Source organism: Fukomys damarensis, unplaced genomic scaffold, assembly GCF_012274545.1.
Source record: "Fukomys damarensis isolate Sample0158 unplaced genomic scaffold, DMR_v1.0_HiC HiC_scaffold_3, whole genome shotgun sequence".
NCBI classification, from domain to species: domain Eukaryota; kingdom Metazoa; phylum Chordata; class Mammalia; order Rodentia; family Bathyergidae; genus Fukomys; species Fukomys damarensis.
Window position 1 is genome coordinate 14,430,335 of NW_022900915.1, and position 20,908 is coordinate 14,451,242.

At 41.4% G+C, this 20,908-nt stretch overlaps 1 protein-coding gene across 1 annotated transcript in view; it reads right to left on the minus strand.

Moving 5' to 3' along the window:
- Positions 1 to 20,908, minus strand: part of Arhgap26 (Rho GTPase activating protein 26) — a 445,337-nt gene that overhangs the window by 57,744 nt on the left and 366,685 nt on the right. Inside the window, exon 19 of the mRNA XM_033765564.1 lies at positions 15,636 to 15,786. Within this exon, the coding sequence (XP_033621455.1) occupies positions 15,636 to 15,786 (151 nt within the window). The remainder of the gene's footprint in view (positions 1 to 15,635; positions 15,787 to 20,908) is intronic.

Consider the following 20,908-nt stretch of genomic DNA (forward strand, 5'->3'; position numbering starts at 1 on the left):
CAAATTACAGCTTTCTATACTTTTTGATATTTTTCTCCCTGTATCATTCTTACAATTCAAATTTTAAGTCTTTTGGCATCTGAATCACTGGAGTCACAGAGATCTCTGTGGGGAAAAACACATTTGGGATGTCACTTTATCTTTTCTAATCCCTGCACTTGACAATCTGCCGAGTCTGAGATGTAGGAAGCCTTATGGTGAACATGTTGAAAAAAAAAAAAAAAAAGCCTTGGGCCATTTAGATAAAAAAAAAAAAAAAAAAAAGCCTTGGGCCATTTAGATCTAATCCACCCAGCTCACAGTAAACTAGACCAAGGAGACTAGGATAGTGCAAACTTTAAAGCAGATCTAGAAGAGGAACTGGGGGATTACTGGAAACTCTGCCCACATAATGCACAATTGCAAAGATAACTTCAACATTAACTATTTTGGGGTACACAACCAGCCTACTCACTCCTTAGAATCTGTACTGCAATAGCAACAATGCCTTCTGTGTACGTATATCCGATCTCCTCCATCTGAGCATTAAGAGATGTGAAGGGAGAGTACAATTCAGTCTCTTCCAGAGGGCCTGGAATAATGATTCAATTGGGAAGAGACTGTCTGGCAGATCTGGCCGATTCTGGATGCTGATTTTGGATTCTAATGAGTGCTCTAGACTGCAATTAGGCCACAGCAGGCAACATTCAACCGGTGGTGCCATATTCCAAAGGGAAACATAAGATGGAAGTTAGCATGGAGATGTAAGTGTGGAGAAAAAAAAAGCAAGAGCAACTTGTAAGAGTTTAGTACTAATGCTTGCAGTTTGCTCTTGGGATAGTGCGGGGTCTAACTGCTGCCTGGATGATTGCACCCGCCATGCCAGTCACTAACATGTGGGTTTTGTCTCTATCGGCTTAGCATGTCCACAATTCCCAGGACCCCACTTCTTGATTCCTGATCCACTGCCAGTTTATTTCACTGTGACAATTGAACATTGTAGGTCTAATTCCAAATTCATAGAAAGGGTGGAGAGGAATGCAGAAGGATGTGCCTGCTTACGGGTACAGGACTCTTTTTCTTCCAGAAAAAGCAGAGAATTACTTGAAGCTCCTACCATGAGGTCACTGCTCTAAATCACAATGTATGGATTCTACAGGAGGATGTAGATTTCTGCTATGACAGAGGGGAAGCCAATAAAGGTGTCTGAAGATAAACTTCTACTGCGTTTCAGCTTTAGATTTGCCAAATTCCAAGCAGTACTCTTCAGAGTGCATGAGTTAGCGGGCTCTAGTAATCTTCATCAGTGGTCTCTGACATGGAAATGGACTTGCCAATCTCACCCTCCCATTATTTTTTATTTTTATTTTTTTATTTTTTTGGTACCGGGGATCGAACTCAGGCCCTTGTGCTTGCGAGGCAGGCGGCGGAACCACTGAGCTAAATCCCCGGCCCTCACCCTCCCATTCTTTCCCTTGGTGCTGCTGTCCTTAAATTCTAGACTAAGAGTTTCACCTACTTAAATCTTCTCAGATTAAGGGTACAGGGCTGAACAAAACAGAATGAAAAGGGCTTTCCAATTTGCTCAAAATCTAAGGTGAAGTGTATTCAATCTCACTGCCTTGGTAAAAACAAAACAATGACCAAAACTCTTTTTAGTGAGTAATCACACACAGTACCATTTCTCTTACAATAGAAGCTGAACAGATTATAAAATTACTGAAACGTCCCTCTTCTTCATTAACACAAAGCAGCTGATCTTCCTCTCTTGAAGGCAGGGGATGGAGATGAATACAAGTGACTTAAGCAGAGTGCCTGAGGTTACCAGGGCAACTGCTGGTTATCATTGAGTGACTCCAGAGTATCTTCATAAAGGTCAGCAGTGAAGGTTTTTCCTTTATACATTTCTTTAAAACGGAGCTTTTAAAGGAAATTGAGTAGAAATCAGATTGAAAATGATAGATGAAGATCCAATGAAAGAAACATACAGATGTATATCTCAAGATAACTGAACTATCTAGACTTCACAATGCTGGTTGGGGGCTGTGGGCAGCGCACACGAGTAACTGTTCAATGCTAAAATTTACTTTGCGGTTTTCTAAGTTAGGGCTTCCCAATTTTAGTAAGAAATCTGAAGTAACCCAGAGGCAAGAGTGAAACAGGATCCACTGTACTTAGCTGGGATGGGGGTGTAGAGGTTAGGAGGGCAGGAGGAGGGGAGGGGGAGAGGGAGAGAGAGAGAAAGTTTAATCAAGTCGGAAACAGATTGCCACTGCTGGTCAAGACTTACACTTACTAAACTCACCTGGAGCCCTGACGTCTTGGTGCACAAACCAGCCTGGAGAGGAGTCAGCTGGCCACTGAAAGGATGATTCAGTGGCTCTCATTTCATTTACAACACACCCAAAACAATACTGTCTTTCTTGGTATAGGATTTATTCTTCAATCAAAAAAAAAAAATCATACTCAGATCCCTAGCTATTGAAGATATAAACATTTTAACTGTTAAAAAAATAACCTTTTCTCACAATAACAAAATCTATATTGCTTGACAAGAACGAATGAATGGTGATTTCAAAACTAAGCTCATCTACTGCAAATGGAGTTTTTGGTAGGTGAACAATTAATGCAGCACATGTGAAAGATCCGCACACTGCAACAGGCAACTACTGAAAGGAAAACACCCTGTTCCTCCTTTCATAGACCCTTGTGCCATCTGCCGCCTCGAGAGACAACCACAGATTCATTCCCCAGTATCTTTCTAGAAGTATTTCAGATATGTACATGTCTTGTCTGTGTCTATAGCCCTGGATTCCTATCTAAATAGTATTTCATAATGTCCACAAATGGTATTCAAGCTGCATGTCAAAATCACCCAGAGAGCTTAAAACCCAATCCCAGGCCCCACCCAGGTCAATTCACTGAAGCTACCAGGAGAGAGCCTCGGAGCTGTAGTTTTTGCTGTAGGCTCCCCAAGTGATGCTCATGTGCAGACCGGCTGGAGAGCCACAGTTGCACACTGTCCCGCATCTGCCTTTCTCCCCTTAATGGGCCTTGGAAGGTTGCTGAAGAAGGGCACATATGTCTCACCTCTGCTGACCAGGAAGGCATTCTGCTCTTGATTTCTTTAAGTAGTCCTTTATTGACGGTTATCCCTCCTATTTCCACTGCCACTCTGCTTGCCTTTGGAGATTCATTCTCCATCCTGCCCTTCTCTCAAAAGCTAACTAGCACAGATTACAGCAGAAGAATTTCTGTACCCTCTGAATTCCTGGGAAGCACTAGCAGATTAACAGGAAAGGAAGGAGAAGACCTAGGAATCTATTCCATTTCTTCTAGCTTACTTCCATCTAACAACCAAGTGACCACTTAGTGGCCAAGGGTCATTGCATCTGTCAGGGTACTGTCAATCCAACTTTCCCGACTTCTATATTCTGGTACCATTTCCATTCGGGTCTCTCCAGCCTAAGGGGGGTAATTGGTTGATGGCTACTAGCCCTGGTATACTGTATTATTTCTTATGATTCACCTACATCAGTTTTTTTGTAAACAAACCCTCCTCAAAACAGTTTTGATTGTGCTGATGTTTTTCTTAGGCTCCTAGTATATCATCCTCAGATGAACATTCATGCCTTTATTTGCAGACAATATCTGCCCCCCCGCTTAAGCTCCCTATCTGAAGACGTGGTTTCTCCAGCTTGGGGCAGCTAGAGAATGTACGGTGGTCTAAGTAGGCAGCTATCTCATCCCTTTTCTTAGCATTTTTGACAACAGTTAAGGAAGCGCCCCATCACCAGCTGTGATGGGTGATCTTGACTGCCAAATTGACTGGGCTGAGAAATGCCTAAGAAATGAGTAAAGCACATTCTGTGCATGTGTTTGTGAGGGTGTTTCCAGGGATAATTGGCATGTGTGTCAGCAAACAGAGGGGGGAGATCACCCTTAGCGTGGGTGGCACTGTCAATGGGGTTGGGTCCTGGATGCTACAAAAGTGGAGGAAAGTGGAAGCCCACCATCTCATGCTCCTCCGCCTCCTGTCCACCATGAGGTGAGCTGCTTTGCTCCACCAAATATTTCCTGCCATGATGATCTGCCTCACCATGGCCCCAGGAGCAATGGAGACAAATGATTGTGGGCTGAATCCTCTGAAACCATCATAAAATGAGTCTTTAATCCTTTGTTTTTCTCAGGTATTTGGTCACAGCATCAGAAAAGCTAACACACCAGCTGTCTTCAATTTGTAAACAACCCTGGAAAACATACTGAGGCAAGGTCTTGGTGAGAAACACAGTTTTTTGTGAAGGAAGCTGACACACTGGAAGAGGATGTGCAGCTGAGAGCAAACGCAGTGAATGACCAAGAAGCAGAATTTCAGAATGACTTTCCCTCAGAAATTGTTTTCCTTTTTGCCATAATGTCTGTCAAATTAACACAAAGTCAAAGGATGCAGAGGAATTCCTGAGGCTAAATTATTCCCCAGTGAAGACTGGAGAATGAAATTAGAGTCCAGCCTAGTTAGTGTAGTTCCAGTTGGCTCCACCCAATGGAGAAACAACAGGGTGTAGGTGGCTTGACAAGGCTCCCCAGGGTAAACACTGGCGCCTTTTGACTATGCAAACAACTTGAAGTCTGTCTTATAATGGAGTGCATCCATCAATTCTAGTGTTTTATTATTTATAGTTAATTCAGTTGTAAGCTTATTAATTATTTTTAAAACTTATAATCATAATTTTACAATCTAAGTTGCTTTTTATCACATCGGGATCCATCAAAATAAATACTGAGTAACCATCTACTGTCAGGACTGGAACAAAAATCAACACTGAGGGTTTATTCATTGGTGGGGCAATCTAGGCAAGTGGTATAGAAATAAAGTCATACATGTTTATCAATGGGGCATATTCTGTGAAATTCATTGTTATGCTATTTCATCATTGTGTGAACATTACAGAGTATAATTACACAAATAGAGACAGCTATGTTGTCACTGGGTGCCATAATTCTATGGGACTGCAGTTGCATACAGTTCATTTCTGTTGACCAAAATATGGGTTCTTGGCACAAGACTGTGAGAGATAAAAAACCAAAAGTGGTCTATTTTCAGGATAAGGTCTTTAACTTTGAGTGAAAAACTAATAGCCTGAGGGCATGACTGAGGCCATGCATCTGAGAGGTCTCTCAACAAAGGTGAGAGGATAGACAGTCAAAAGTAAGGCATTCACTAAGCTAACTCTGACTGGAAAAGCACTGGTGGTTAAGAACTTACCCTTAACTTCTTACACCTGTAATCCCAGCACTCAGAGGCTGAGGCAGGAGGATCATCATGAGTTCAAAGCCAGCCTGGGTTACACAGTGAGTTCAAGGCTGGCCGGAACTACACAGTGAGACCCTGTCTCAAAAAATAAAAAATAAATAAATAAAATAAAATGTTACCTCTGTAGCTTAATCAGGGAGTAGGTAAGAGTATAGTCACCCCTCAAGGAGATTGTGCTCCCCGGAGTAATCAAGCCAATGAAGAAAGAGGGAAGAGAACTGCATGCTAGGAGTTAAACTGTTCACTGTAACCATTTGGGGGTGTGTTAGTCTGTCTGTTAGTTTGCCACCCATTCTTGCAAGATCAAGAAATAAAGTCTTGCTTTTGCTGCACTCTCCCCATCCTCAGTCTGATCTGTCCATTGCACCTGATCAAACATGAGGAGGGCTTATGACAAGACCTGTAGTAGCACCCCATTTTTATTTACTGTTTACTCTGAACCGGGCCATGTTCTAAGTGTTATAAAGGTATTGTCTCATATACCCTGCAAATAATCTTGAAAGTAGATATTCTTCTTACTATTACCAATTCACAGAAGAGGTTTTGCTCAGGGAAGGCAAATAACTTGTCCAAGTTTACCGTTAGGAAATGGCAACAGCAAGGCTTGACCCCGTTCATCAGGAACATATTGAACCTTGTCCAACCTAGCTCTGGCCTGACTACTGTGCCCTATGGCCTGCCTTTTCCTGCATCAGTTTGAAAAATATTGACTTGAAAATCTCCAACCTATGTCCATGTTGATGCAGATCCACCACTTTCAGGATTACATACCCTTGAAAGCTGCTTTCCTATCAATACTCACTAGCATCCTGCTCTTTTGTTACATACGTACAGTGGATGCTAAATGAAGATATCTGTTGGCTTAGCTAATGCATCCACCTCCTCTCGATTTGTGGCCAAAAGGCATGTGTCTGCAAAGGAAATGGCTGGGTCTCCTTGGGGAATCTGAGAGGGCGGCAATAGCGAGCCAAGTGGGTTCCTCTGAGAAGCAAACCAGCCCTCCTCAGCCACATTAGCAGTGACCAGGGGCAGAGCTCTGGGAAACCCCGCCACTGCCATCCCAGCATGGGCGATCAGAGTGCTGCTGATGACCCTGAGAGCTACAATGAGGTTAAGTCTTGATTTTATTCTTGTGGAAGTCCATCAAGCCAACGCACTAAACCACTGTGGCTCTCAGACTTAAGCACAGATCAGAATCACCTGCAGGGTCTGGAAAAAGAGATCACTGGGCCCTGCCTCCAGACCTGCTATTCCAGGGAGGAGCTAGAAGAGGATCTGAGCATCGGCTGAGTACAGGTGCCCATGACCTTGTCTAGAAGCACCGTACTGAGGTAAGACTGTGCCCTGGAACGCCAGTGCAACAGAGACCAAGTGAAGCTTCTGGAAAAGGCAAACAACCCTTTCTAGACCCTTAGAACAGAGACTTGGTTAAAAACAAGATCCCAGTGTTGTTCCAACTCGGAATGCTCTCCTTGCTAAGTAAACATGTGCCTCCTAGATTCGCTAAAAGCTAAAAAAGCAGTGCTTTAACTTTAATGTAATTTTCATATACCAAATTTAAAATATGAAGCCATCAATAAGACCCTCCACATTATGTACACGGTGGGAGAGGCAATTCATATTAACTCTAAGTGAGAAAAATAGCACCGTCAAGTTCCTTCAAAGTTCCTTACAGGAATAGTAGTGCTGAAAGCTTTGCAAAATCTTAAGGCTATTTCCTTCCCTAAAGAGTCTACCCAGAATTTCAGATTTAAATTGTCTAACACCTACGAGGACATGTAAAACAGAATGCCATAAGGCATTTGAGGACAGCTAAATTCAGAATGAAATTCATTCATTTATACCTTTAATTAAATCTCAAGGCTTTAACCGCATGTTATACGTGATGGCAAATTTGTGAAATTGTTTTAGATTATTTAGTACGATTACTAAGTTTGCAGAAAAAAATACAGACCCTTTATAAGATATTAATTTGTAAAGGAAAAAGAAAAGAACATGTATAAGAGGGAACATTCTTGCATTTGTGCTGGAAAACAGGGATGCGGCCAGGCATTAAAATGTGACCCAGCCCCCACCTTAATCCCTCTGCTGACAGCCTGTAGAGACCCAGTGCCAATTATATTCCAGGTGCCTGGGGAAGAAACCGCACTGGTTTGTGAGCTTTGAGGGCTGCCTGAAGCAGTTTGCATATTTTTTAAAAGTAAAGAAGTGCTAATAATCAAACACATTTACCCCATAAAAATCACATGGTTCATTGGCCAGGAATCTCCACCCTCAAACAAGTGAAGTCCAGCTGGGCTTATGACTGGTGAGTGAGATCTGGTCTAGGAAAAGAGAAATGTCAGCTGAGGCCACTTAAAAAGATGATGACCAGGCACATTGGTAACAGTCTCTGCCAACGTCAAGGGAATGTTACTTGGGGGAGCCGTAGCCTTGGCAGCCCCAGCACCCTGAGGTGATGGAGGGCGGGTCTGGGGCACATCCAAGAAGCAACAGTGTCAGTAAGCTGAAATCAACAGGGTCACTGTGAGGAGGAGCAAGAAAAGCCACACGATTCCCACAGAAAACGATTACGCTCTGGAGTTATTTCCCAATTTTTCAGGCAAAACAACATGAAGAGAACTTGTCTGCCTGCAGGTAGGTGAGCAGCAAAATCCTCAATGTAACATGAAGATCTTCCTCCACACCTAGCTGATCTAACCATAGAGGAACACTTCTTTCAAAGGCCCGAATTCCAAAGAATGAGCAAAACAAGTACCAAAAGACAACCAGAAATGAAAGAAAGAAAAAAAAAAAAGACTGAACAGAAAACCACAAACCCAAATCAAAACCAAAAGTTTCTGAAACGAGAGACAAAAACCCACCACTACAACAATTTCAGGAATATCATACTTGCTTGTTTGGGTGTAACTCCTTTGGCGGCAACAGTGTTGGGATGATAAAATGACTTTTTTGAATAAGGTCATAAATGATCACTTATCTAATGCACATTATTCATGTTGTGATTCATTTTGTGCCACTAAGTAACAGCCATGCACACAGCTCATCAGGTACCTGTGGGATCGGGAAGTGTCCAAGTTTTCCAGGAACAGGCGTGCCTACCCCAGCTGGCTAGGACAGAGGCAGGGCAGCACCTGCCTCTGTAAGAACAGTTCCTTGGCAACAACAGACGGCTCCCCTCTCACAACCCAGGAAGGGAGCTGGTGGGAGGGAGGGGAGCAAACAGCTGGGACTTCTCCACAAAGACAGAGTGCGTACCAGGGCTGAGGGGCCAGAGAAAGAGAGGTGTAGAAGGGGCTCTGCAAAATAACTGCTGCCATTCCCAAGTGCTAAACATGTGAATGAGACACAAAGGGTGACCTCACTGAATCTTGCCGGCAGTTACTGAGGGTTAGGGTCTGATTACCCTATTTTACAGATGACAAGACTCAGGTGCAGAGAGCTACAACAACTTCCTTCCCTCCCTTCAGACGTCTCTCTCCTTTCTACGTTAGTTTTCTCCACAGAACTTCTCACCATCTGATATATTAGACGCAGATTTTTCTTCTAGCTCCAAAAGCATGTAAAACCCTGACAGCAGAAACTCTCAATATTTTTTTTTCCCAGTACTTTATATAAAATTTTTTTTTTATTGCTGTATCTTCAACACTCAGAACAACATCTGGCCCACAATAGGTACTCAACTGATATTTGAACAAATGTTAACTAAATAAGCAGAAGATAAGTACAATTTTAGAGCCATCTCTCTAGGCAAGTATCATCCAAATTTCATCAGAGAACAGCTGAATCAAACTCAGAGGGAGCCAGACGTGCTATAAAATTTTTTTTTTATTGCTGTATCTTCAACACTCAGAACAACATCTGGCCCACAATAGGTACTCAACTGATATTTGAACAAATGTTAACTAAATAAGCAGAAGATAAGTACAATTTTAGAGCCATCTCTCTAGGCAAGTATCATCCAAATTTCATCAGAGAACAGCTGAATCAAACTCAGAGGGAGCCAGACGTGCTTCAGAGAAGCAGGCCTTGTTTATCTTCTGAATTCCAGGGACGGTTCTTGAACTGCTCCCTGGCCACTAAGACACGAGAGAACAGTTGACTCTGGCAGAACCTGCAGGCGTGCAGCATGCACACATCTTTTAGGTCATCAGAAATAACATGGAAATGCATGTGCGTATGTGTGTGTTAAGGGGAAGCGGTGAAAAACAATCAGTCTAATGAACCAGGCTACCGAGCAGTTGTTGTTTTAGGTGTGGGGATCAAAATCACGCAGGGAGAACTCAGAGGCTGGGTTCCACCAGCATGCATTCCCTGCCCTCTTGGCCTGCTTTCCTCTTAACAAGCCCCTCCACCCCTACCTCAGCTGCCTGAAGAAAGCATCCTCCCTCCAAGGAGTTTCTCCTTTTGGGGAATTACTGGAGGATGTAATGTTCCTGGTGGGACATCCCCAGGCTTCTTTCCCAGCATTTGTTGAAATTCAGTATCTTGCAGAAAAGAGCCAGCACGACGCCAGTTCTGTTGGTCATTGTGGAAGGAAAGGAGAACTACTTCTGGAGCCTTTCGTAAGCACCCGTCGAACGACTTCCATTCTTGCAGATGGGTCAGTCCCATTTTTTGCACCCCAGGCAGTGGTGGGGGTGAGTGGGTTCAAAGCCAAGGACTTCTATTATCAGTCAGTATCTGTTGGTGCCTGGATTAAAACCTAGGGTTTCTTGATTTTCATTCCCATATTTGAACTTTCTTATTTGCCTCAGCCATTACCTAGGGATTTTGTTTTGTTTCTAAATTTCTTAGAATCTCAGTTATGAGTCATTTTCTTTCAAAGAAGATTCTGAAAACTGAAAGGCAAGTTCCCAAGTGGGTCTATGCTACAGTGTGTACTTCCCTTACCTTTCTGTACCAACCACGCAACTCAGTCCCTTCCCCTGGCAGTTGTCCATGACTCCCAGATCACAAGGCCTCAAACTGTTTAACTATTGCTGTGTATTAAACTACTCTAGTCAGTGCATTATTTGTCATGAGTCCATGGACTGGTTGGGCAGCTTTTCTGTGGGTCTTGCCTGGATTAACTCATGGTTGTATTCAACTGACTGGTGCCCAAGCTGCTGGGCTTCCCTATGCAGGCAGCTAGAATAGACTTCTGTACCTGGCAGCTGGGTTCCATGGGTCAACAGAGGAAACTGCAAAGCACTGTGCTCAGGACTGGCTCAGGATTGCATGATGTCACTCCTATCACATTCTACTAGCCAAATTAAGTCAGAGGGTGAAGGCCAGCCTAGATTCAAGGGCTCCAGCTCTTAATGGGCGGGGCTGCAAAGACTCTGGGCTATATTTAATCTCCTGCAGCACTGCAGGGAGAAAGTCCAAAGGAGTAACACAAGCCTGTGAGAGAGGGTGGGGACTAGACACCCTCTCCTAACCAAGTAACACAATAGCATTCATGAAGCTGCATCTTCTACCTTTCAAAAAGAGCTGGAAACCTAGACATGAAAAGTATATTAATAACTTTATTTTTTAGAGCAGTTTTGGTTTTACAGAAAAATTATGCAAAAAAGTTTCCATATACCTCCTCTCTCTCACCTTCTAACTTTCCCCAATTACTAATGTCTTACATTAGTATGGTACATTACAACCGATGAACCAATACTGACATATTATTATTAACTAAAGACCATAGTTTACAGTAGGTCTCTTTGTGTTCTAGTGTTGTATACGTTTTACTGGTTTTTGACAAAGTCATAATTTCACGCATCCACCACGTAGCACAGTTTCACAGCCTTAAAAAATTCCTGCATCCTACATGTTCATCTCTCTTCCCCTCTCTCTGAATCCATGGCAGCCACTGATCATTGTACTAACCCAAGTTTTGCATTTTTTAAGAGTCATTTAGTTGGTATCGTACCATGTTACATTTCTTTCCAGATTGATATTTTTTACTTAGTAATATGAACTCAAGTTTTCTCTTTGTTTTTTCATAGTTTGAAAGTTTGTTTCTTTTTAATGATAAGTAATGGTCCATGGTCTGGATTATACCACAGTTCACCTGCTTCCATCTACTGAGAGACACACTGATTGCTTCCAAGCTTTGGTAATTATGAATAAAGTTACCCAAAAAAAATATATGTGGATGTTTGTGTACAGTCATAGGTTTTCAATTTGTTTGGGAAAATATCAAGGAGCATGCCTACTGGATTGGATGGTAAAAGTATGCTTAATTTTATAAGAAAAAAAACAAATTATCTTCTAAAGTGACTACCACTTTGTCTTCCTACCAGCAGTGAGTGAGAGGGTAGCTGCAAGTCATTGCCAACGTTTACTATTGTCAGTGATCTGGGATTTTGGCCATTCTAATGTGTGGAGTATCCTATGCTGTTTTAATTTTCCCTTCTTTGGGGACCTGTGATGTGGAACATCTTTGCATATGCATATTTGCAATGTAAATCTCTTCAGTGAGATATCTATTCAGATTTCTTGATCATTTTTTAAGTATGTTACTGGTTTACTTATTGTCAAATATTAAGAGTTCTCTGTACATCTTGGATACTGGTCCTTTCACAGACACGTGTTTTACACACGTTTTCTCCTAGGCTGTGATTTATCATTTGATTAACTTAACAGTTTCTTTCACAGGGTAAAAGTTTTTAATTTAAGTGATACCCAACTTACCAATTTTTTGTGTGTTTGTTTCACAGGTTATGCTTTCGGTGTTATATCTAAAAAGTGATCACACCCAAGGTCACCTGGGTTTTATCCTACATAATCTTCTACAGTATCAGTAGTTTTGAATTTTACATTTAGACCTATGATTTATTTGGAGTTAATCTGGTGAAAAACATCTAGTCCATGTTTGGATTCACGTTTTTGCATGTGAATGTCCAGTTGTTTCAGCATGAAATGTGGATTTTCATATGAAGTCTCCTGCTTTTAAAAGTTGGCTCAAGTTTTGTTTTTGTGTTTTTGCTATTAATGGTTAACTCCCTCCTCCAATACACATGTCTCTGAGCTTCACGTATTTATCCTGGATCATTGCTACCTCTTATTCCCTTACCTAGAAGGCTCTTCTCTCACCTGTCTAAATCTTCTCTAATACCACAGTTCATCCGCCTCACCTTGCCCAACCCTCTGACCTGGTATGTGTACTCACAGATATACCACTGATATTGAACTCTGAACATTCTGTTGAATTATGAGACCCATTTAGCACTGCTCTGTCCCACTGTCTTTCCTCAGCCAGATTATAAACTCAGGAAGGGCAGGAATTCTCTTAATCTATTTTACCCAAGGTAGCTTAGCACAGATTTGGGCAAAAAAGATATTCAGCAAGACCTGTTGACAATTTCAGATCAGACGAACTTTGGTCCCAGCTTACTAACTGTCCCTTGATCTTTAGGAGTGACAGCTATTCCAGGAGTGTAGATAAGGACCTGCCAAAGAATTAAATATGGCAGCCATGCCATGGCATGGGTAGAATGGCAGCATTTCTGATTCTGATGTTTGATTTAGTTTCATGCTCATGCAAACAAGAGGGCCCTGATCTCCTGAAATGGTGGTGAGCCTATGGCAGGTATGCTAAAGCAGGCTATTTCTATCACTAAAAGCTCTCTAAAAGGTTTGCCATCACTGTCCTAGAAGACTTACTAATGATACAGCAAAGTATCACGAGTAGCAAATTTCTTTCCTCATGAAAAATAACGAACAAAATAAAAAGAATAGGTAGTTTCCTGGTGACTGGTTCTTTATGCCTAATTAATAGCTAATGGTAGCCTTTGTTTTTGTGTCCATCAAGTGTTCCCATTTAAGGATCTCTGAACACCTCAAACTGAACAATGGTGTAGAGAATGAATGGATTCAGGACTAAGGTCTTGCTTAATTCCAGCACCATAGCATAGTGTGCTCTCAGGCTTCTCAGGATTCATTTTCTCAGGGAAGGCACTAGGAGGTCTATTTTGTCAGGCATGCCTAACTCCCATTCATGGTCCACCAGGCAAACCCCAGGCAGGAAACACAGGGGAGAATGGAACCCAGAAAAATGCTCTGGATTTTAGCAATGGCCACGGAGTCTGTTTGCAAAACTTATGGAGGCTCTGGCATGTGCCTCACTCAAGGACAAGGGGATTGCGCTGGTTCCAATTCTGCTATCAAAATTGCTTCTAACTCACAGACAGCCCTTCCTGACCTTAAGACTCGCAGGTGTCAGTCAGACTCACTCAGCTTGGGGATAGCAGTCCTGTCGGAAGCAAACTCGCACTCTAGAGGCCCTCCTCCAGACGAGACAAATAAGTAGAACTATTCCCAGGTCACCCTCCCTTCTTGGGAAAGCACCCCAAATCTGTCCCAGGTGAAGTGGGCAGTGATCCTCAGTACTATATGTAAAAAACAATCCCATGCAGCTACTCAAAAAATAAAAAATTCAAAGATTTTCCTCCAGGACCTGTTTAAAAGATATACCCCCGCCCCCGCCTTCACTTAGCTGCCTAAACAACCTCTTGGAACACACTGTTCTCAGCAGTGACTCAGGGGCTCACAGCAGCCAGCCACTAAAAACAGAGATTAAAGACCACTGGTTGGTATTGGCTGGCTAAAATCAGGGAATCTGAAGCAACAGAGTCTAGAAGTTCAACTCTGCCCATGCTGAGCAACAAATAACTTTAGCAATTGCTAGGTACAAAGACTTAAACCAAATGGAGGGGGTAAAAAAGAATCTCCTTAAAGTCCAGGAAAACAGGTATAAAAGAACCCAAGAAAGCATTTGCCAAGGCCAGGAGGCTCTGTAGGCCAATCCGGTAATGAAAAACCAGAAGGGACTTATTGCCCACAAACTGGACAAACCCGAAATTCTGAGCTTTGGTGAGCTAAAACGTTATGGGCAAGTGATCAAACTTCCTGAACGCTGGTACAATTTAAAAGCTGCCAAGAACTAAAAAGAGATCGGATTTCCTCAGTTTAAGATTTCAAGTTACATCATAGCTACATTTTCATCATAAGTGCCTCTTTTATACATTTTGGAGTATTTTTCCCCTCAAGCATTTAATATCCCTTAGTCTGTTATAAGGCAAAAATCATTCCACTCATTTCACAGATATATAAATACTGCATCCTAAAGAGATGGAACGGCAAGGCACTAGCCTATGACCCAAGAACAAAGAAGGGCAGGAAAACGTTGCTGTCCTCGTGGTATCTCACCCGCATGCTAGTGTCTCACCAAGGGCAACAACCGCCTGAAGACAGTCTGGGGCTGAGCATCAAACTATTTTCACCAGAGAAAGGCAAAGTCAATATGGTTTTTTCCTGACTCTTCTATAGTTGTAAACTGAGTCCAATTGTTCTGGTCATGGCCTCACGTTCTTTCGCAAAGGCTTTAACTGACAAGATTTATTGTGTGGCCTGAAGAAGCATGCTAAGCAATGAAGGTTGGAGCCACAAGAGAGAACTTTCTGGCCCCTTTAGAATAATTTCTGAAGGGGCCCTGAACAATCAGTCCCAAAAATGCCTATTTTGACTATGGGTTCTCAGGGTCCAAACTGAAGTATCGAGAGCTCTTTTTAAGTCTCTAGTGAGAGATCACAGTCACACTAAGGTTTGAGATTGCAGAGACACACAAAGGGCAACTGGGCCTTTTTTTTTTTTTTTTTTTTTTTAGTGTCACATTTCTAGATACAGTGAATCAAGTGGATGAGGACACACTGTAATGCCTTTCTGTTGAATGGCACTCTTCAACAGCATTCACTGTATTTTTTTTTTTGTTTTTGTTTTTTTGAGACAGGGTCTCACTATGTTGTTGAGACTGATCTGGAACTCACTATGTAGCCCAGGCTGATCTCGAACTCACAGCGATCCTTCTGCCTCTGCCTCCTGAGTGCTGGGATTACAGGCATGCGCCACCATGCCTGGCAAATGAGCCTATTTTTGTGGAAGGAGGCACAGAGGTAGCACTGAATGTTCCTAATGTAGTCAGGAGAAAGGAAACTGAGACCACATTAATGAGTTCGATGGACTTGGCTACTGATCTACTAAGCTGCCACAGTCCCTGGTGTTCGTAAAACTATAAGAAATTGCTTTTCATGCCCAGCAGCCAGCCCAGGCAATAGCCATCACCAAAGCCATCTCAGCAAGACAGTAAACCAAAGGTGACCAAGGCCAAGAAGCAGCAGGTTAGTAATAGTGATTCCCCTTGGAGATGATGATACTTAAAAATTCCACAGCAAGCCAGCCAGGCTCCACATTTGGCAGAAGTTTAAATCACAGTCATGGGAAAATGGCTCAAAGTCGGATGGACCCAGGGAGTAGATTCTTGCAGAATGGCCACCGGAGACCTGAGGCAGCTGGACATCATACTTACAGTGAGTTGGGCCGGGTGGGTTTGACCACATCCAGGTCTGGATCACTGGAGTTCATATTAGGCTGTAAGCTGCTGCTGGAATTAAGGATGCTGTTTGCATTTGATGAGACAGATTCCAGACTGGAGTTGATAATGCTGTTCCTCTGTTCCTCTGTGGGGAAAAAAGACCACAAGCCCTGTATTAATACTGCATAGGGATATCTTCTTTCTACAGATACAAAATTTATAAATAATGAGCCTTCACTGAGATTTCTAATGCTTAAAAAAGATGCATGAGAGAATAATAACTAGTAGTGGAAAACAAAGAGCCAAAAGGGAATAGCTGACATGAAATTTTAGAGAAAAAACTCTTCCTCACCTCAACAGGAAACACCTTCCCTTGGAGATGATGAAAACTTCACCAGCCCTTTTTCTAAGAGTGGTCCTACTGTTGCACCTAAGTTGTGCCATCTTTTAGTGGATGGTCACAACACAGAGCAATCTGTAAAGACCACCTGCGTTTAGCCACAGTGCCTTGGCTTCTATGACACTCACCTTTCATTACAAAAGTCCTGCCTTTAATAGTTCCCGGCTATGAACTACCTCCAGTTCTACAGCACCTCGCCACAGGATGTCTATTTGGCCATCAACTAACTCCGTTATAACTCAAAGTCTAAATGCCTGACCCCACCCCAGACGTACCCTTGTTGCTGTATCTAACTTCATGTATTTGAGGTCCAACCTCACGTTAATTCTGTGACAGAACTGTAAGAGCCTACCTAGCAGTCTGCATGTACAAAATAAAAAACTAAGTCTATGGTCCAAATGGTCATATGCGTGCTAGGAGAATCTTAGGAAGCCAGGAGAAAGAAAACCAGAGTTCTCTTCAAGAATCCAGCCCTGATTGGGTGTGTGGCCTCGGGCAATTCCCACTTGATCTCAGATTCTTGGTTAATGAATCTACAACGTGAGAAGCGGGGGCCGCCTAGCACAGCTTGTGGCGCTGTCAAGAGGATCAAGTGGAATTTGCAGGAATGTGTTTTGTAAACTTTAGAATACTGCTCAAAGAAAAGAACTTTCTGTCTCTTCTCATCTTCAAAAACTTGGAACCACACACTGAAGAAACATTCAGGGGGAGATTTAGCTAAATGGCACGGGCACCACTGTCGCAGCAGCACGGCCCAGACTTCCTGCGTCCTGCTTCAGCCTCACTCATTACAGATGCACCATATGGAAACCAACGAGTGTTCTGGCAAATGGTTCACTTGTCAAGAAAGAAGTGTGGGTCAATTCTGACCGGGCCTTGTTGACAAGTTAGAGGTGTAGTGTATCTGTAGGACAGACCGGAATCACTGATCTGGCAATTCAGAGGTCAATATTTGTACTCAGGTCACTTTCACCAATAAAGGTGATGATGTCATAAGAACTACTTTTCTTTTTGCACTCGTCATGTCTATAAAACAAACTGTGTTTATGGAATGATATCAAAATAATCTTCACATTAAATATGCACACTCACACTGCAATACCACCTAATATCTTGGCAAATTCTTAATTCCATGTTACAAAAGACCCAAAGAAAATATAAAAATCCTGTGAGGCTATTGGGAGATTTCTAAACTCTATGTAGATTTTGAAAAAAAAAAAAATCCAGTATATCACCACTGTTATTACTGAAGTTCAGAGCTAGTCATAATTTAAGGGTTTAAATTTCAAACAGAAACGATGAGACAGAAAGAGAAACTGTAAGAGTTAATGTTGCGCAGGAAGACTAACAGAGCCTGTGAACCAGAAGTTGCCACAAGAAAGAGAAATAACCCTCAAAATTTATAATTAGAGAACCACCGAGAGAATGAATGTAGCACCTGTTAGTGTTTGTTAGCATAAGTAAAAGTCTCCTTTGCACAAAATGTTCATGCCAACATTCCTGAAAAACTGTAAAGAGCCCAGAGTTGAGCCACACAAAGGAGAGTGAAGACAGCTCTTTGCTGGCCCTCAGCTGAAGACACCTTCTGCTTCACATGTGAAGAGAGGTGAATAGTTTTATCGATTCTACCTTGAGAAGCTTGAAGAACCAACTTTGCATGAATTAATTTTTTTACTTCTCCGGTAACAGAAGAGAAAAACTACAGTCCACATATCTCTTGTGATTATATTCACTTGTCCATGAAAAGGTTAAGACCCTACAAATCTAAAATAATACCTTGTTAAAAGTATATTAGTTTTTCTAAAATCTTATCAGGCTACTTCTCCCTCTCTATTATTATTCATTAGAAAGAATAAATATCTGAAATGAAACTTCCTTACTTTTCATTAATTCAATGAATGTTTATTGAGAACTTAGGGAATAGCAAACAAGATTATTAGATATTTAAGAGCTCTACATTGTGTTTTTGTATATTATTTATAAATGTATTTGAGTATCAATTTGCACATATCTGTCAATTGTTAGTGGACTATAAGCGATTTACGACCAAACCTTGAAACCAAATTTAAAGTAACATTATATAAAAATGTTTTGCTTTATAAGATATGTTATCATAATCCTGATTTTCATAAAATGATTCCAAAATCTGTATTTAGATGCTGTCTTAATGAAAATGTCTACTGCTACCATATTAAAAACTGGGTAACTCGATGAGCTCATGGGGAAGGCTACAGCAAAAGGAACATAGCATGTCTGTCTGGCAGAAGCCGGCTAGAGAAAAAGGGAGGCTGGTAGAAAACAAGGATTTGACCCTCGATGTACAGACTAGAAAAGTCAACAGAATAAAACAAATGTCTACACCCAAATAGAGCTTGCAGATTTCTAGTATTTCATTTACTATAGGACATTAATATTCTTTTTTTAATAAATAAAATTTTAAATATTCTTTCACAGATGCATAACCCATACTATAACAAAAGAACAGCCAAAGAAAAAGATCAAAGAAAGGAGTTATTTGTCCAAGAAAAACATACAAAATATGTATCATAAAATTTCACAACTTTATAGTCAAGATTGTCAAATATGCATCTGAAGAGGCAGATTTTTTTTTTTTTACTGGTATCCCTAGATGGACTACATGACAAGGAAATCAAGAAATCTGGCATTCCCTGGCTACAAGACTGTTACCGTTTGGTAGAGGTGACTCTCCTCATCTGTGATCTCAGCGAATGAGAAGAACTCCTGGGAAGAAGATCTAAGCTGAGATACTGACAGTCCCGACAGTGATAGAGGGAGAGGGTAAAGTTTACTTCAAAGAAGGGGTGGAGAATACAACCAGAAGCAAACCAAATGTTTTAATGTTATGGCAAACTATAGCAAGACAAATTCTTAAGAATTTGGAATAAATTTAGAAATACAGAGAAAAATGGTTCAATTTGGTCATTCAAAATAAGAGGATTTTTTTTTTGTCCTGGGGGCAAATAAGTACCTGCTCCTAACAGAAAAGCAGTACAGGCAGCTCAGAGGACTTGTTTAAATAAAAATAAACCAAATCTTCAAATAACGGAGTTGGACTTCACTGAGTCACTGATGAATCAGTCCAACTCTGGCATCCTCATTAGAAGGTATAGGAAGGACTGATGGCAATTACGTTTCTAGGGGAAAAAAATTACAGGCTAGTAGACTTCAAAGAAATACAACAACCAGTTATGAGTCAAATCAAGATCATAGCAACCAATTAAATGACAAAAAGAAAAAGAATGTCCACTACTCAGGAGTGCTTGGAACAGGCTGTAGTCAGTGAGAATGCTTGGCTTTCACAAACATGTTTGTCAACACGAATATCTCTTTATATTAGTCAATAAAAACACACACAGCATAAAACAAGAGTCCCCAAACAAGGAAATGATAAAATAAATCCTGAAACCATTATAAGTATGCATCGGTAATGTACTAGGTGCTTTTGGGAACATGTATTTTAATGCTGACAAACCAGATGTGAACTTGGTATTCAAGGATGCAAACTACTACTCAAGGGTGGGCACATATTGCCTGGTCACAGGCATCCATTAAAGTGACTTGGTAAGGTCAAAGCTTACCATACATTTCTGGTGCCTGCCCCATGCATCACATATACCAAAGCTGCACAGCTATAAAATAAAAAATAAATACGAGAATAATCTGCAATCATTTTTTGGTTGAACAGAGAGCGGTAGTTTCATTGAGATCTTCAGGTGCTTCAGAAAGGGACCATTAATGTCCTTGAAACCAAAGTACTGCTGACAGTGAGCAACATTTTTATTTTCTGTACAAATCAGGAGTGGAAAACATGAGTATGCAACCAAATCATTGCAACTAAAAAAGGAAAACCACAGAATAATTTTGGTGATATTGTACTTGTTCTGGGGGTTGCCATGGAAATCTGGGAGCTGAAGTACTTCACTTTCCATATTTACCAAGTGACTCCTACTCGCTTTAATGGCAACTCCATCACATAGGGGAGACAGGTTCTGTTTATCACAGAAGCCAGAGGCAAGGCCAGGAAAGCACACAACAGCCAAGCCAAACTCACACATCTTGGCAGGCCTGAGCACGTCTGGCCCACTGAATACACAGAACTGCAGCGTAAATATGAAACACAGATCTTCAACATCACTTTGGAGAAGGTTTCCTATTGGGTGTGGAAGTCTGTGAGAATTCAGGCTAATATGTCACTGTTCCGACATACTCAGGAGAAAAGGTCAAGACAAGAGGGAAGAGGACTGTTTAACGCCAACCCATGACACCTCACAGAGCCAAAGGGAGAAGTTTTTTCTTTACCTGATCAAAGGAGGAGAAAAGGGAGTTATGAGAAAGAGGTTTGCAAAGACAAAGCTTTCTACCAAAAGTAGGAAGGCATAAGCAAAATATCCAAGGCTTTCCTGAACTGTGGCTGGGAGAGAGGTATACTTTCTCCTGCTTGTTGAAAGTTTTGCAATGAAGTCTGTAATGTATCATCTTGACAAGATAGGATGATAATAGCATGGCAGCTTAATGAATTTTGCAATAAAAAATGATGAGTGCACAGCAATTTCTGAGTTTACCATCTCTGGGTAACACCCAAGTACATGGGAAGTTTGGAAGGAGACATTCTGAAGCGCTCTGTTTTCCTATAGCTTTGTTCTTGATAACAGTGGCATGCCAAACCACAGCAAATCTGGAGTGGTCTGATTTTATGATGACTTATCTCAGTCTCTACAATAAAAATAATCTTAAAAACCAGTTTGATTAATATGTTTGAGCATATAAAAAAGTTTGGGAAATGTTTTTTAAAAAAATCTTAAAGAAGCAGATTAGGACATGAGGAACTAAACAATGAATTGATAAG